Source organism: Protopterus annectens, chromosome 16.part0 (assembly GCF_019279795.1).
Source record: "Protopterus annectens isolate FY-2018-M chromosome 16.part0, PAN1.0, whole genome shotgun sequence".
Lineage (NCBI taxonomy): Eukaryota > Metazoa > Chordata > Ceratodontiformes > Protopteridae > Protopterus > Protopterus annectens.
In genome coordinates, this window is record NC_056750.1 from 509957689 (window position 1) to 509974169 (window position 16481).

Here is a 16481-nt window from a genome sequence, read left to right on the forward strand (position 1 = left end):
AATGCAAAGAATGCTTATTGACCAGACTGGCAAAATTCAGTAAATCCTGCATGTCTTTACTCTTTGCCAAAAGAGGTACACTTGCTATCCTAGACTTAATAGCCTTCAAGGTGTGCTGCTGGTACTTCAGTATATGAAACAGACAATTGGTAGCCCTAATAAGCTAGGGTGGCAGAGGGAGTAGGATTCCTGGTAACAGTGGCCTTAACTCCTTTAAGGCCCCGAGAAATAACTGCTGGATCCGACAATGGATTCCTGAAAAGAAACAGATGAGAATCAGAGACTCTGTAGTACCAGTCAGATTTCCTGGGAGCAGGAGGAACCGAATTTGGAGACAAGGATTTTTTCAGAAAAACATAATCAACAACTTCCAACACAGTGGGAATAGCAAGTGGCTTATGCTGAGGTAAATCCAGAAACTTCCTAATCCGTTTCTTGGATTAGGGATAGTCCTGACTTTCCCATTTAAAATGTTCTCAGAGGGTATTAAAAGTATCACCGAAAGAGAAATCCTCTGGAGGAGAGGATGAAGGGATGGACTCCTCTGCATCTGAATCCTCAAAAGGAGAAAAAGCCTGAGAAAATTACTCCTCAGCAGAAATGCTGGAGGAATCAGAACCTGAGCAGGACAAAACCTCAGGAGAAACATCCCTACTCCTTTTAGAAGTAGGAGGCTGAGACCCCTTATGAAGAGTCAACAAATCATTAGCCATTTTAAACAATTTGGGATTGAGGGGAACGAGAAGAAGCTGGAGTCTGCCTTTTCACAGCCTTCCGAATGGAAAGTTTACCTGCAGGCCTGAAGGACTCTGAAGGCCTGGCAACCACTGAAGTTGCAGCAAAGGTTGAAGGAAGAAGTTTGCTGTCAGAATGCAAAACTGAGGCCTCTGACACCGGAGTCAGCTTAGCGGCTCCAGCAGAAGAGACGACAGGTCGGAAGGCAAAATGGTGGCTGAAGGCCTAAGGGACTCTGACTCAATCAAGGCCTGCATTTGTACATCTGCATCTCACTGGCTACCACCCGACTGACGACCAACTTAACCTCATCCTAGGACTTGGCTTTCTGAGGCCTGTTGCGGTCCTTATCCTTATGTTTCTTTGGAACATCTGAAGACTGAAGACCGGTGGACGCCATACCCACGAACTTAGGCCAAACTCTAAAATCTTAGCCTGACGACGGATAGTACGTGGATTAAAGGAGGCACAGAGATCACACTTGGGAACGTCGTGGTCAAGGCCTAAACAAATAATGGAATAGGAATGAAAATCTCTATGGGGAATCCGTTTTCCACAGGTAAGGCAATTAACTTTTTCTAACATTCGTTAAGGCAAGAAGAGAGGATCCCCAACGGGGTACTTAGCTGTAGTAGACTTCAACTCTTGTAGTCAGAAACCAAAGGTAAACTGCCGACCAGCACTTGTGCATGAAAAAGCTTCCAATTCAGGCTCCGTGGCAAGGACGACTGAGGATGTGACATTGGCTGCCTCCTTTTGTATCGGATGCCCTGATGTCCTTTCAACTGACTGCAACTGTCAATTTTTTCTTACTTCTGGTTTTCTGGCCGACTGAGGGCTACCGGGAACCGGATAACCCATTTTAACTGCTCACTCCCATCCTTCTCCCATCTGGTTCCCCAGAGTTCAGTGCTGCTAGTCGGCCTCTGGTCTTATAGGGCAAAATAAGGCTATCCATTTACATAAATTGGCCAGACTGATAGATGTGGTGAAATAAGATGCTGCCACATAACAGCCGCAGTAATATACTTTTACTTGTATCCCACTCCATGTCATAATGGAGACCATACCATTTACCACAGACTTTTTTTTTTTTTTTTTTAACCACAGAAAAAGTGAAACAATTGCAATAACAAGATTCAACTTGGAGCTGGAGCCTTCAAACACTATGTCCTGTCCCAAGCCCTCATCAAGCCACAGAAATATATAGGTTTCTGTGACCACACTATCCATTGCTTTCATATACTACCTACAAACAGATAACCACTTCAGCCTATCTCTGATTGCTAATAGTACTAAAATGGTCACAGAAATGCATTTCAAGTTGCTATGTATGGTACCACCCACCCACAAATACTGCTGGCAGTAAAAGTTGATAAAATATCATGCATTTGGTTGTGAGAAATGCCCATTTTTACCACTGCCATAACCTTTTTCTTTCCTGCCTGAAAATTAAAATAAAGACATTCCTGGAAGACAGCACCCCTGAAGATCAGTCTGCAGCACCAAGTAGTCTCTAGTCATATGACTAGAGATAGGTAAAGTACAACTGATTTCAGGTGATTAGATTGCATAGTAAAGACAAATGCTGTTACACATCCGTTTCCATGTCCCTCAGAAGCAAGAAACCATGCCAAGTACAATGACATCTCACTAGAAAAAAAGTTTTCCTATGTTTAAGTTTCCAGATTTTTCTACTGGGAAGCTACAGGACAATTTGCATATTACAATAAATTATCTTGCAAAATTGCTGCGAAAGAGTTAAGGAAAAAAAAAAAAAAAAAAAAAGACGGCTTCATACAGATTTAAAAATGAAAATAAAAATAGTAGTAGAATAAACTTAGTATCTGCACCAGTAGATCAATCATGCAGTGCTAAATAAGTCTGCAATCAACAGGAAAGGGGTTAATGCTTTCTTCAAAGGATAACCCGCAGACAGCACAGAAAGGATGAATGAATCAAACTAAAAAAGATGAACTAGAAACAGAAGACCAGAAGATTATGCATCACATAAATGCATTAACTACAGAATATTCAGCTTCTCCCCACAGTCTTAAGTCTGGGAGCCGAGGTAAAAATCAACAGCAAGGTACTAGAGTCAACTTCCAACATCGCTGCATACATCTTCATTTCATCTCTTCCAGTGTGGAAACAAACTGAAAATAAGATTTAGTGATATGGTTGGCCTGGGTTACATTCAGTTACTGGTAAACAAGTACACTGTTTGGATGCCAAATAAGAAGTTTAAATAACCGGAAAGAAAATTAACTCAAAAAGGAGAAGAGAAAATACAGGCTGCGAAGAATCTTGCAGCTGATCAACAAAAAGAGTTCAAATTTAAGCATTTGTACAAGGAGATGGCTTATTACTGGAAATCAAATGTACTCGAGATGATTGTGAAACACAAAGACCAACTCAAATAAAAGGCTTGGGAAAAAAAAAAAAAAAAGAGAAGCAGCTTTGAACAGTTATTCAGATTAATTGATAATCAGAGATTCGCTCTGGAATAGAATTCCAGCTCATGTGAGGCAGGGCACCTCACTGAATCTCTTCAAGAAGAATCTTGATAAGTGGATAGGGGATCGTAGGTTTGTCCCAGGGATTACTCCCGTGTCACTATTGACAGAGGCACAGTATACTCAAATCAAGGGGTGGCGTAAGCCATACAGAATCGGGCTAGGCTTATAATTGCCCCAGGGCAGATAGCCTAGTATGAACCTATAAATGAAGAGGATGGCCAAGTACGAGACGTCTCAAGAAGGGCAGTTTGGAAAAAGAAGGGAAAAAAAAAAAAACAAGTTAAGACAGAGCAAGCGGAGAAGCCTGATATTTTGTGCTCTACCAGTGAAATTGGAAGGAAGAGACTTATTAATTTTATGAAAATTCCAAGTAATTGAATTGGTATTCCACAGCAGGATTTGCCAACAGAAAGAGCACACTGAATGTTTGCTTCAAACCTAACCATGATAAAGCAACTAAAGACATGTATTAGTAAAGATGCAATACAACCAGCAGAAAAGTTATTCTTAATAAAAATGTGGAAGAGAAAGCATTAAAAATTAGAGACTGCAAAAAGTTTGCAGAAAATGATTACTCCCTGTAAACCACACAAGAGAGAAGCAAGTTTATCAGAGCAATCATGGAATGTTAAGAGACAGGTGTTGAATCAAGCTACTGTATCAGTCAGTTTTCAAAATATTTTCTCCTGGAGGATCAACTACAATTTTGGATGCAGAACAGGCGAAAGAGAAAATTATTTATCCAACAAAAACTGAGGGGGGAGAGGGACTCTGCTTCTCATTCTTCTGACGAAGGAGCGAGGCTTTGCTAGTGAATCCTTTCCAATGTTCCAAAGGAAAATGTTTGAGAGAGAGAGAGAGAGAAAAAAAAAGTACAAGAATCATAAGAAAAAAAAAATCAGAAGAATCAAGGACTTGAACCACAGTCTGGTGCTGGGAGATGAACAGGATTAAAATCAGCAACACTGAAGAGAGGGGAAAAAATGGGAGACTATAAAGCATGTCACATTTGTGACATATGGCTTTGCAAGAAACAGTGGCTAAGACAGATGACTTTTGCTAACTTTTAAGTTTGTGGATGGACTGTAAAGCATATACCCAACTTTATGTCATTACTCTTTAGAAGGCAGTAAAAGGGGGGAAATAACCAAGTAAAAGACTTTGTTCTATTAGTATATATATAAAAAACCTGTCATGGATATAGACTGCATGTTGCATCATAAAGCAGTTTTTTATAATGTGCATCGGACATTTTAAACATGGGAGAGTTTTGAGTGACTATTGTACGTGTTAAACAACTTGTTTTTAGCTGTGAGAAATATTAGCTTTAAAGCTGTATAAAACTTTTGCTTTTTATCCAGCCTCTCCCATAAGTTAATACGCTTTGATCTTAGGATGCTGGGGCAGACATGTAAAAGTGCAGCTATTATACTATATGTAGAATCAAGATATTTTATCTTGAGAGTGAATATTTAGATTAATGCTATTGGCTTCAGTTATAAACACAAAATAAAAGTGTTTTTGAACATATGCAAGTTTGCAATACAAAATAATTAAATCCATGAAACATTCAGTGTTCTTTACCTGCAAAGATATTAGCTTGCTTTTATTTTCCATTAGCAAATGTTCTCAGTGAGAGTCAATAAGTCTGCAGTTGAGGCAGTTGTAAATTCTGATCAGAGTAAAATTTACAAAGATTCCTTCATGCATCTTTACAGATGCTAGCAGAATTTTTTCATTGCAGATTACTTTTACATGGAGACTGTCTGCAGGTTCAAGCAATTTATCTTGAGAGTTCTGAGCATTCTTTGCTTAGGGAAATGCAAAATTTTAAAAGGTACTACGGTAAGAAGTTCAGTGAAAAATAAAGTTGGAAATTATGGGAAGTGACAAGAGATAGCAGCCTGAATACTTTAATACATTTAAATAGCGTGTGCAATCTAGTTTTATTTAAAAGATTGCCATTGTTTTTTTTTTTCCTTGGGGCTAAATGTTAATGCTTTATGACAACATACAAGCTTGTTCTTCACATCTAGGACAGGAATAGATATAAAAGATGCCAGTGCAAGTGGGAACAAAGGCTGTAACAGGCTCTTTAGCATGGGGCAACCTTAATTTTAGGTTAGATAATGCCTGTGGGTGCAGCTGTCTATTTGGGGGCAATTGTTCCTATCTGAAGCATTACATATTTCTAGAAGATGTACATAGGATGTACAACTAGGTTAAGTTAAACAGCAGATGGGGGTGTTCTAAAAATAGATTTTGTTTTAATGCAAACCCTCAAAAAATATATACACATATAAGCACTTGAAAAATGTGACAGGTTCAAATGAAGATAAACACCTGCATAAAAGATCATCCTGCCAAACAGTGTGCACATGCAAGAAGAAAGCTGAATACACCATTAAAAGCCAGTCATGTACACATTAGGGGAGAACAATTATCTTTTTATCATAACAGCTACGCTTTCCATATTATCTTAGAATGTACGTGGTCTTAGAGGTATAAACAAAAAAGGAAAGCGTACAGAATTAAGAAATGCATAGTACAAATAACAATGCTGCAGGAAATGCATTTGGAAAGAAAAAAAAACATGCAAATTTGACAAACGATTTTAGCACACATTCAGCAGAATATCAGGGACAAAAGAAACTTGGAGTAATGATGGCTATTGCTATAGGGGCTCCAACAGTGATAGAAGAGGGGAAAACATTAATTGTAGATTTTGAGATAGTATGGGCCTATTGGCAAGAAGGAAGATTATGCTGCCACGTATTTCTATTCCACCAAAAACTTAAATTATGGAGCTTGAGAAATATTCAGCTTTCAGTAGGGCATATTACATAGTTGGGGACTGGAACTGGATTTCCAATAATAGTGAGAATGTATCAGGAGGAACTAGAAAGGAAAAATATAACAAGAGGGTAGATTCGGCAGAAATTTATGAAAATATATGGTGCGGAAGATGTGAAATCAGTAGGATTCCCCAAGGTACAATAACTAGCCAAACTGGATAGAAATTCCATTTCATAGGAATATGTGCATTTGACTGAAAGCTTAGACACATCCAATAACAGTTTCAGATCATGCACCAATAGAGATAAAAATGCAGGGTTATAAAGTAAAAATGAGACAGTTGAAATTATTCAAGAGTTACTACAGGAGAAAGAAATTTCTTCAGAAGTGATACCTAGTAAGTCAGATAAAATGGAGTAAAAAACAGAATATAAATGATAGAGAAAGATGTGCGTGAGATAATTTAGAGTGGGGTTAAAGTATTGTAAAATACAGGGAAATCTCAAACAAGAAGAAATGGCACAATTGCAGAGTGCAAAACAGCATTCTGAAAAATAACCACGAGTTATGAAATATTGCTGTTTTTTTTTTTTTTTTTTTTTTTTTTTTGATAACTCCAAAGTACAAAAACTTTTAGCATGATGAAGAAGGGTCATCACCAAACTTGGGGAGCCTTTAACAAGAAAGAGGACTAGAGATCAAGTAGCAGTATTACAGAAAGTTTTTAAATTTTACAAAAATTTGTACAAAGCAGAGGAACATGGACATCAAAAAGCACAAATGGAAATATTTATGCAATACTTAAATTAGGCCAAAGTAAGGGGTAGATGAGATTCAACAATTAATAGTTAAAACAGGAGAAGATGGGACAAAAAACAGTGACATACATACAATCAATCTGCAGGTCCCCAGGAACAGATGGTACTCCTGTGGAAGTTAGAAGGGAAAAGAGTGATAAGATCTAGAAGACTAACAGTATTTTAGTAGGAAGGGAATCACCAATATCTTGAAGAAAGCTGCGCTAGCTGTACTGCCTAAAGACCCATCAGACCCAGGTTCATAAAGGCCCATTTCAATTTTAAGCCATGATAAAATAGGTCAATACTCACAAAATGAACAGTAAAGGGGTTATCAAAATTGATAGGTAAGGATCAATGTGGTGTTCTGCAGGGGAGGCAAACATCTGACATTTTTAGAATAATGATGATCCAGAAGAAAGCAGAAGAATTAAAGTGGGAGCGTTCCTTGCTGAGAAGTTGTGTTTAAACACAGAAACCAAGAAGCACTACTCCATTTGCTTATATGTAGAGCAAATTGCAAAGAAAAATCAAAGGCTCAGAAATTCCGGGATATAATTGTTATGGTGCTGGCTTTATTTGCAGATATTTTCTACCAGATATCCAGAAAAGGAAATCTCAGTGCTGAACATTCAGAGACAGTTTAAGTCTTTTCAGGATGTAAAATTAATGAAGTTAATTTACAGCTAAAGCCTTTAACGTACCCACACACCCACTGTTCAGCCACACTCACTCATTTTGGGAGAAACGATAAGATGAAGTTTTTAGGAATATGGATTAAAAAGGCTTCCATTATGGCAGCTAAGGATATGTGGGAAGAGGCTAAACAAAAAAAATATGAGAAAAGGGAAGCTCTTGTCTATGGATAGCAAAATACAAGCAGAGAAAAAAAATGTTTTTAATCCCTTTAGTTTTATACACAGATCAGGCATTTTTTTCAACCACAGGAGATGCGGACAATGATCAATGGATCAATGAAGAGTTGAAGGAACTGGGGGTGGGGTTAAGTTCATCCTTCCAATAGAAGAAGGTGGTTTAGGATTGCCCGATTTGAACATTTTAGAGCTACTCAATTAAGCCTCATGTAAATAACACAAGCAGAAAATTATAATTCAAAGGGGAAAGGGATGATGAAGTGAGTGGGACTGAAGAAATAACTTGGATCTGGAAGGTTCTGTTTAACAGTATTTTAAGAGGAGGAGAATTACCAACATCCTGAAGAAAGTAGTGGTAGCTTGAATACCTAGAGAGAGTAAAGATCCATCGGACCCAGCTTTGTACAGGTCCATTTCAATACTAAACTATTGCTATAAAGTGTATGCGTCTATAACAGCTAAAAGAATGACAAAAGTAATGCCAAACTTTATAGATATGGATCAATGCGGTTTTGTGGGGGGGGGGGGGCAAACATTTGACAACATTAATATAACACTATAATGATAGAAACGGAGCAAAAGCAGGCAATAGCTTCAAGTTAAAAAATTAATTTATTCACAGATGTCCAGACACAGATAAGCGCTTTCACTTAAAAAGCTCCCTCAGATCTATAATACATCCACATTAAAACTGAACTGAATATATACAAATTCAAAATATTCAAATCAATCAGACATCTATACCAATTAATGTATTTAAAGGTACATCCTACGTACTATACTACAAATACTATACTGGATGCATATCTAACTTTATACCAAAAACATCTAACTAAACCCAAAAATATATATACATATATGTAAACAAAACTACCCCAATAAATATCATAAATACTTCAAATTATAAAGAATGTATGTATGTGTGTATATATATATATATATATATATATATATATATATATATATATATATGCATATAACATATATTAACATAAAAATATGTCAAATGTATAAAAAATACACATAAAACTGAATTCATATAATGTCATGCTAAAAAATACTTAAGCAAATCTTGGGAAAAATGGGAAGATTATATATATATATATATATATATATATATATGGTTCATACTAGGCTATCTGCCCTAGGGCATTTATAAGCCTAGCCAGAGTGTGTGTGGCTTTCACCATCCCTTAGGATGAGAATACTATACCCATTAGTTTGATGTGCCTCTGTCCAGCAGTGACACAGAGAAGATTCCCGGGGTAAACCTACGATCTCCCCTCCACTCGTCAAGATTTCTCTTGAACAGAGTCAGTGAGGGGCTCTGCCTCACATGGACTGGGATTCTGTTCCATAGTGTAGGGAGTCTCTGGGTGATGAATCTGTCCCTCCAGCACGTCCTATTTATATCCGTGTTGAGGTTTAAGTCTCTTGCTCTCGTGGCTCTGGTGGATTTGGATTTTTTGGAGGTGGAGCATGTCCATTAATTCCGGGTTGGACATGGCCTTGTATGTCAGGCACAGATCACCTCTGAGCAGACGGTATGCGACTGAATAGAACTGGAGTTTCTTCAGTCGGGCAGCGTATGACATATGTTTGAGCCCCTTTAACCTTCTGGTGAGGAACTTTTGGGGTCTTTCCAACTGCTGCAGGTGTCGGGTAAGGTACATTCCGAATGGGGCATTGTACTCAATCATTGGTCTGATAAGTGAAGAGTACAGGGGTACAATGACCTCTCCTGATCTGGATGTGAATCCCTTCATGATCAGGTGGGCAATGTAGAAGGTCTTCCTAACCACTTTGGCAATGTGAGTGTCAAAAGAGAGGTTACTGTCAACTTGGGTCCCCAGGTCCCTGATAACTTTCTCCATGTTTAATGGATTACAACCTATGTGGTAATTAGGGGTTACCTTGTTTTTCCCAAAGGGTATAACTATACATTTTTTGGCATTTAGCTTAAGGCCATGGCTCTGGCACCAGTTATCCATTTCTATGAGAGCTCTCTGGAGGATGTCTGTCTGATGGAGTGTCAATTACGGTGCCCAGTTTGCAGTCATCTGCAAATTTTGTCAGCCACAATCCCATGTTTGCCTGCACTTCAGAAAATAAATGCCGAACAAGAGGGGGCCCAGGACTGAGCCCTGTGGGACACCGCTCGTGACCGGCTTAGAGTCTGACATGGCACCATGTGGGTTCTGTCCTTGAGCCAGTTTGCAACCCATCTTGTGACATATGGGTTTACATCTAAGCTGGTGAGCTTTTCTATGATGCCCGAGTGGGGTATTGTGTCGAACGCTTTTGCTAGGTCAAGTTAGGCTGTGTGAACTGCCTTACCCTCATCAATGGCCTTAGTGACTGTTTCGAAAAAGTCGACCAAGTTCAAGAGGCAGGATCTGCCCTTGACAAAGCCAAATTGGGTAGGATCCAGTGTCTGTAGGTCCCTAATGTCTTTATTTATGAGTTCCATTATGATCCTCTCCATAGCTTTGCAGGCAAGGCTCGTCAAGCTTATGGGGCGGTAATTTCCAGGGTCCGTAGAAGCACCACCTTTGTGGAGTGGGACCACAGTTGCCGTACGCCAGTCTTTGGGTACGTATCCTGTAGTAAGGCTAAGATTAAACAGCAGCCTTATGTGTGGGTTTAGTTCCTCATTGAGTTTGTGTAGCACACAGCCGGGGACACCGTCCGGTCCCACTGATGCTGTGTTTTTTGCTTTAGAGAGAGCAGCTCTCACCTGGGCATCCGAGATGTTTGGGAGGCTAGACTCTGGTGGGATAGATATTTCTCCTTTTGGGGGGGAGGGAGGGGAGAAATTTACACTGAACCTGTCTGCCAGTATGTTGGCAATGTCTGTGGGTTCAGTGATTTTTGTATCATTTTGGACTAATTCTGAGCATATCTGGGAGTTTCCACCCAGGTTTCTAACATAGCTAAAGAAGGCCTTATGATTGTCTTTTATGTCTTTAGCGATTTTTCTCTCAAAGTTGGCCTTGGATGATTTTATGAGTGATCGTAGTTTTTTACTAGTATTGATCAGAGATGCCTTCCCTTTTAGGGATTTTGCTCTGTCATGTAGTAGCTTTCTCCTCTTGTTGTAGAGTTTGTTTATGGCTGGGGTCCACCAGACCGGGCGCCTGCCTTTGGTGGAAAGGGTCTTGATTTTATTAGGGATTGCTTGATCCATACATTCCTGGAGGTGCTCGTAGAAGGCATTTGTAAGGGTTTCAGCAGCGTGGGTTGTGGTTTCCACTGGCTCGGGGCTTTTGAAGGTCACCACTCCAGACTTAAGAAGCGTGAAGTTTGCTTTTGAGAAGTTCTTCACTGTGGTCTTTTGCTGGGGTTGGGGCGGGATGTGGATCTCCAGTGAGATTAATTTATGGTCTGATCTCACCAATGAGGGATATACTTCCGGTGTGGAGCATTTTGTCCCCATGTTTGTGATGATCAGGTCTAGTATATTTTCTCCTCTTGTGGGAATGGTGACTAGTTGTTCCATAGCATTTGAGTTTATGAACTCCAGGAACCTTTGGGCTAGGGTGTTGGGGCTTGAGTAATGTTCCCAGTCTATGTTTGGGTAGTTGAAGTCACCCAATATGATGGTGTTTGGAAGAGACATTCATACTCTCCAGTGTCTTCAGGAAGGCTGTGTGGGTTTCCTGAGTTTGAGAGGGTGGTCTGTAGCATGCTACAAACTGTAGGGCAGTTTTACCTATGGTTAATTGCACCTGGATGGTCTCCGATGCTTCGTGCGTTGCCACTAACCTGGAGGTGTGGGTATCCTTTATGAATATGGATACTCCCCCTCCTTTTGTGGTTCGGTCTGGATTTTGGGGCCAGAACGCATGATATGAGGTATAACCTGATAGTGCTGGGGTGCTCTCAGGAGCCTTGAACCAGGTTTCAGTCACAGCACAGACATCGATGTTCTCCATACTGAGGAGGGCTTCGAGGGCATGCATCTTGAGGTTTAGACTTCTGGCATTGAGCAGTATTACCCTTAGTTTTTCCATTTTGTTTTCCAGGGCGGTAGATTTATCATTTGAGCCTTGCCTAAAAAAGGCACTATGGGGGTGGCAAGAGCCTTTGCCAATATCCAGAAGCCCAGGGGTGACAGGTGCAAGCCATCCCTTGCGAAGCAGCGTGGCTTGTCAAGCATGTCATCCCAGGCAGACAGACATTGGATCCCCTTAGAATGACACCAGTAATTAAGCTAATTATTAAAGCTGATCATTTTGTCTCTGTATTGTGGCATCATTCTTGGTGAGGGTAGGATACTGCTCAGGGTCAGGGTCATACCAGCCTGGGCTACATAATCTGAGAGCTCCTCTATGTCTCTTTTCATGTAGTCCAGGGAGGTACGTCTCAGGTCGTTCACACCGGCATGGACAATGAGTCATACTTGTACTTGCTGTGGAGTGACCCGAGTGCTTGTGTTATGTGGCGGATTCTAGCGCCCGACAGGCAGCTTACTGTGATCTTTTCCTTGTTCAGTCTGGTGAGTGGGACGTCAGTGTGTCTGACTATGGAGTCACCTATAACAAGTGTGTCTGGGATTGTGTTTGGCCTTAAGGGCTGTGACTGTTTAGCACACTGACTTTGAGAACTATGTGTTGCAGGTCTTATGTCTTGAGGTGGCAGTTGCTTGGGTGTCTGCTTTGGAGGCCTCTGTAGTTTTGGTAGATTTTTGATCAGTGCCTCCGAGTATGTCTTTGTGTGTTTATGTGTTTGTTTTGCAGTTGTGATAGTTCTATGTGAAACTGGGTTTGTGGTGTGCGTGGTTTCCTTCTCCTCCTGTCTGGTCTTGCCAGTCCTGAGTTGAGAGAGCTCAGCTTCCAGTTTGGCTATATAGTTGCATCTCTCACATGTATTATTTGTGTTTTGTGGGAGAAGGAGTGGGTTGTCTGTGTACATGAGGCAATTATAACATTGCCTCAAGATGCCCAGATTCACCAGCTGAACAGGAGAGGACGCTAGCAACTGACCCTTAGACATGCTAGAAAAAGTGAAAAAGTTTGCTGTGTAACTGAGTCAGAAGGGACCTATAGGGAAATGGGTACTCAAGGGGATTCTAGGCTAATGTAGTACTTTGTTTAGTATATAAGTACTTTACCTATATAAAAATGCTTTAGGAGCAAGTGCTGAGCTTTTGAGATAATAGACTGTTTAGATTGCAAGTAGAGAAGTTCTAAGGGAAAAATTGAAGAGCAGACTTTACGGAGCCAGAAATAGTTTAACCTTGTTTAACCGGCGCTGCCCGATGGTGCTCTATGGGCAACTCCGCGCTAAATCACGCAAAAGCACGCTACAGCGGGCTTTATAGCAGGTGGTTGAAAAGAGCTAGGAATTGACCCAAAATGGCCAATAGACTACAGGTTTCTGGCTGGAACCACTGTTCCAGGGACAAATAGGCTGCTCAGTGCTCCCCACTCCCACTGATGAACAAAGAAGCTTCCCTTTATCCAAACAAGGATACGGAATAGCACAGGAACCAAGCCAAATCCCAGAGATCAGCAAACTCTGAAGACTGGACTATTCTAGTTCAGTAAGGCGGGAAAACAAGATTTTTTTTGCAGAAAAGAGGAAAAACAGACAGTAAATGCTATAAATGCTTTTAAACGGCTAGCGCACTTGAGTGTGTTAGCCTACAGGTAAAATTAAGCAACAAATAACTTTTTAAAAGTGCAAAACAGTTAATCAACACAAAAACAGTTTAAATAGAATGCAGAGCTGTATAAACAGGCGAAAATGCAGTCGCTAAGCAGTAAATAATCAAAAAGCCAGAAAAAATACTTAAAATCAGGAAAAAGTCACTCTTTTGCTCTCTGCTGCTTGTAGAACTCTGCAGGACACCACGAGGAGCTGTGCCGAGTTGAATACAAGCGAAAAAGCGTGCTAAAGTGGGCTTTATAGCAGGGGGTTGAAAACAGCTAGTAATTGACCCAAAATGGCCAATAGACTACAAGTTTCTGGCTGGTACCACTCCTCTAGGGACAAATAGGCTGCTCAGTGCTCCCCACTCCCACTGGTGAACAAAGAAGCTTCCTTTTATCCAAATAAGGATATGGAATAGCAAAAGGAACAAAGACAAAGCCCAGAGATCAGCAAACTCTGAAGACTGGACTATTCTAGTTCAGTAAGGCGGGAAAACAAGATTTTTATATATATATATATATATATATATATATATATATATATATATATATATATAAATAAAATAAACTATGTACATTAAATATAAACCAAATGTAGTTCTCTAACAGAATATACATACATTAAAAAGAATGAAAGCACTATAAACTTCATAGTTCATTCCTACTTGATATTCTGACGTTTCCTTAACAAGGGCTTAAAAGATGCCCTTTCATTAAGTCTCATGCCTCTATCTGCTCTTAGTATAATAATCCAGTTATTCTCCCTGTATTCAGTGTGGTTCCTAATGTCCCCTTCACGAGTTACTAGAGAGAATAACTTCTAGGGCTCTAAATAAAAACCTATGAGTATCACCACGTTGTGCAATATGTTTGGCTAGGGCATTATGTGCTGAATTCTTTCTAATATGATATACATGTTCGCGTATCCTATCCCTAAGCGACCTGTTCGTTTTGCCAACATAGAAGGAAGAACAAGTCTGACATACAGCCAAATAAACTAAGTTAGATGTCATACAATTGGCTGTAACTGATGTCACAAATTCTCTTTGTAAATCAGGATGAGGGAACTTTCCGTTGGTGTCCATGTATGTACAAAAATTACACTGCCCATATGGTCTAGTGTACTAGGATTCAATACCAAGTTGTCTCAGTTTATCAGAAAAGTCTCCAGTAACTTAATACAACAGCATTACCACAACGTCCCACATAGTTCTTTAAAACTTTTCCATACCCTACTTTCATTCTTCTCTGCCTAAATGTCAAGCAACATTTGTATTATGGCTTGAAGGAATTCTGCCTGATTATGCTACCTAGAACATAACATTCAAGTTACTGTATATTAGCTTCTGCAGAAGGCTTTAAAATAAAGTCATATCAGTAGCCTAGAACTTCACTTCAATATAACAAGATATGTTAATAGTAGCTTGCTTTAATCAGCTGTGCCAGATAAACTGAAACTATTTAGGGGATACATCACTGCCCCACCAACTATAAAACGGCCTGAATCAATCCGTACAGCATATCTCTCCAACTTCTTATCACAAAAAATCTGGGCAAAGCCTCAATTAATGTGGAGTGCAGCAAAGGCCCCAAAACACAGATTTTACATACTTATTGTTAGAATAACAGGATTGGAGTTAACATACATTTTCTGAAGGATACGGACTGTGAAACTCACACATCTGTCATTATTTAACGGATTATCATAAACGTCAACAATTCATCCATGACTTTCTGCAGTGTTCTCTCTGTGGAGTGGGCTGGGCAACTGTTTCACCTATATTACAACTTATGCAAGGAATATAACTTTACTTCTCAACACAAAACATAGGGTTAAGGTTCAGAGCTAAAATGTGACAGAAAACTCCAAATAATTTGGTTGTACATGAATCGAAACCACACAGCTTTTATTTAAAGTACAGCTGCAAACTCCGAAATTGGAAGAGTCATTTACATATTTATATGTAACAAATGAAATAGGGACACAGAGTGCAAGGTAAACAAAACGCGTCAGAATTTTGTAATCTCTATAGTTCTAAAGGGGCTTACTTTTACAATCTTAGGGAGATTGACACAGCTGTGTCACATATACAACTCAAAGGTGCTTACACATTATAGCAGGCTTAAGTTAAGGCTACACTGGAAAGAGTAGAAGGTGGAAATGGAATGCTTAAATTGCAAAGGGTGAATTAGTAACAAGGGTCTAGCCAGAGATTTTTGAATTGTTCACCTGTTTCCAGATTGTTGCCAAACACAGACGTGCTTATTTTTCCACGATGCATGTACTACGTGCAGAATTAGAAGTGCAACACAAATATATGGAAGGGAATATATTAAAAGGCGTTTAAAAGCATCTTACTTGGGCGTTTGAAGACATCCATTGCGCTTCATATGTGCACACCATTACTCTCTAAAAATAACTACAAATGATGGTCTAATCAGTACACCGAGTCTTTTACTCCATTGCTTAACAACAGAGCGGCTATAATAACCCCCCCCCCCCCCCCCCAAGTACAGGAGGTCTTTTTATACTATTGACACTACTCTGTTTTAAAGATGTGCTCCCCTGCTTCCCAAGTTAGTAGTTTCCATACTAATGGACTTTATTATTAAAGAATAGTAGTACTAGCAAACGTTTCAACAACTCTACAATTTAACAGATTACCACTTCCTAATCTCCTTTCTGCAGCATACTGAATTACTTACCCGCTGTATATCTCCAGCCATTTCAATGCGGTTACGCCGGTTTTAATTATATCACATGAAAACACAGGTAATAGTGAGTTTCAGACTATTCACGATATATTTCAGCTAAAAAAGTCCTAACACTTTTCTTGCGCTGTCTCTCAGTTTAACTCGTCTACCCCCTTGCGGACATTTCATTGGTTGCACAGACAGAGCCGCCAATATCAAGGTACTACTAACAGCCGGAGAGAAACCAACCTTTGTTGACTGCCGTTAATTGCACGTGACTGTACTGGTTCACTGCAAAGTGTACTTTTTTCTACGAATTCTGTGTTATCTACTTCTTTTTGTGTTTTTTCACTCTCTCGGTTTGAAGTTAGGAAAGGTTTAGAGAATGTATGTCATGTACATCACTACTCT

General features: G+C 39.7%; 1 protein-coding gene across 1 annotated transcript in view; it reads right to left on the bottom strand.

The window, feature by feature from the left end:
- Nucleotides 1-16278, bottom strand: part of PKN3 (protein kinase N3) — a 2242690-nt gene extending 2226412 nt beyond the window's left edge. The window contains exon 1 of the mRNA XM_044058139.1: nucleotides 16083-16278. Within this exon, the coding sequence (XP_043914074.1) occupies nucleotides 16083-16103 (21 nt within the window). The 5' untranslated portion in view covers nucleotides 16104-16278. The remainder of the gene's footprint in view (nucleotides 1-16082) is intronic.
- Between the last annotated feature and the right edge of the window lie 203 nt (nucleotides 16279-16481).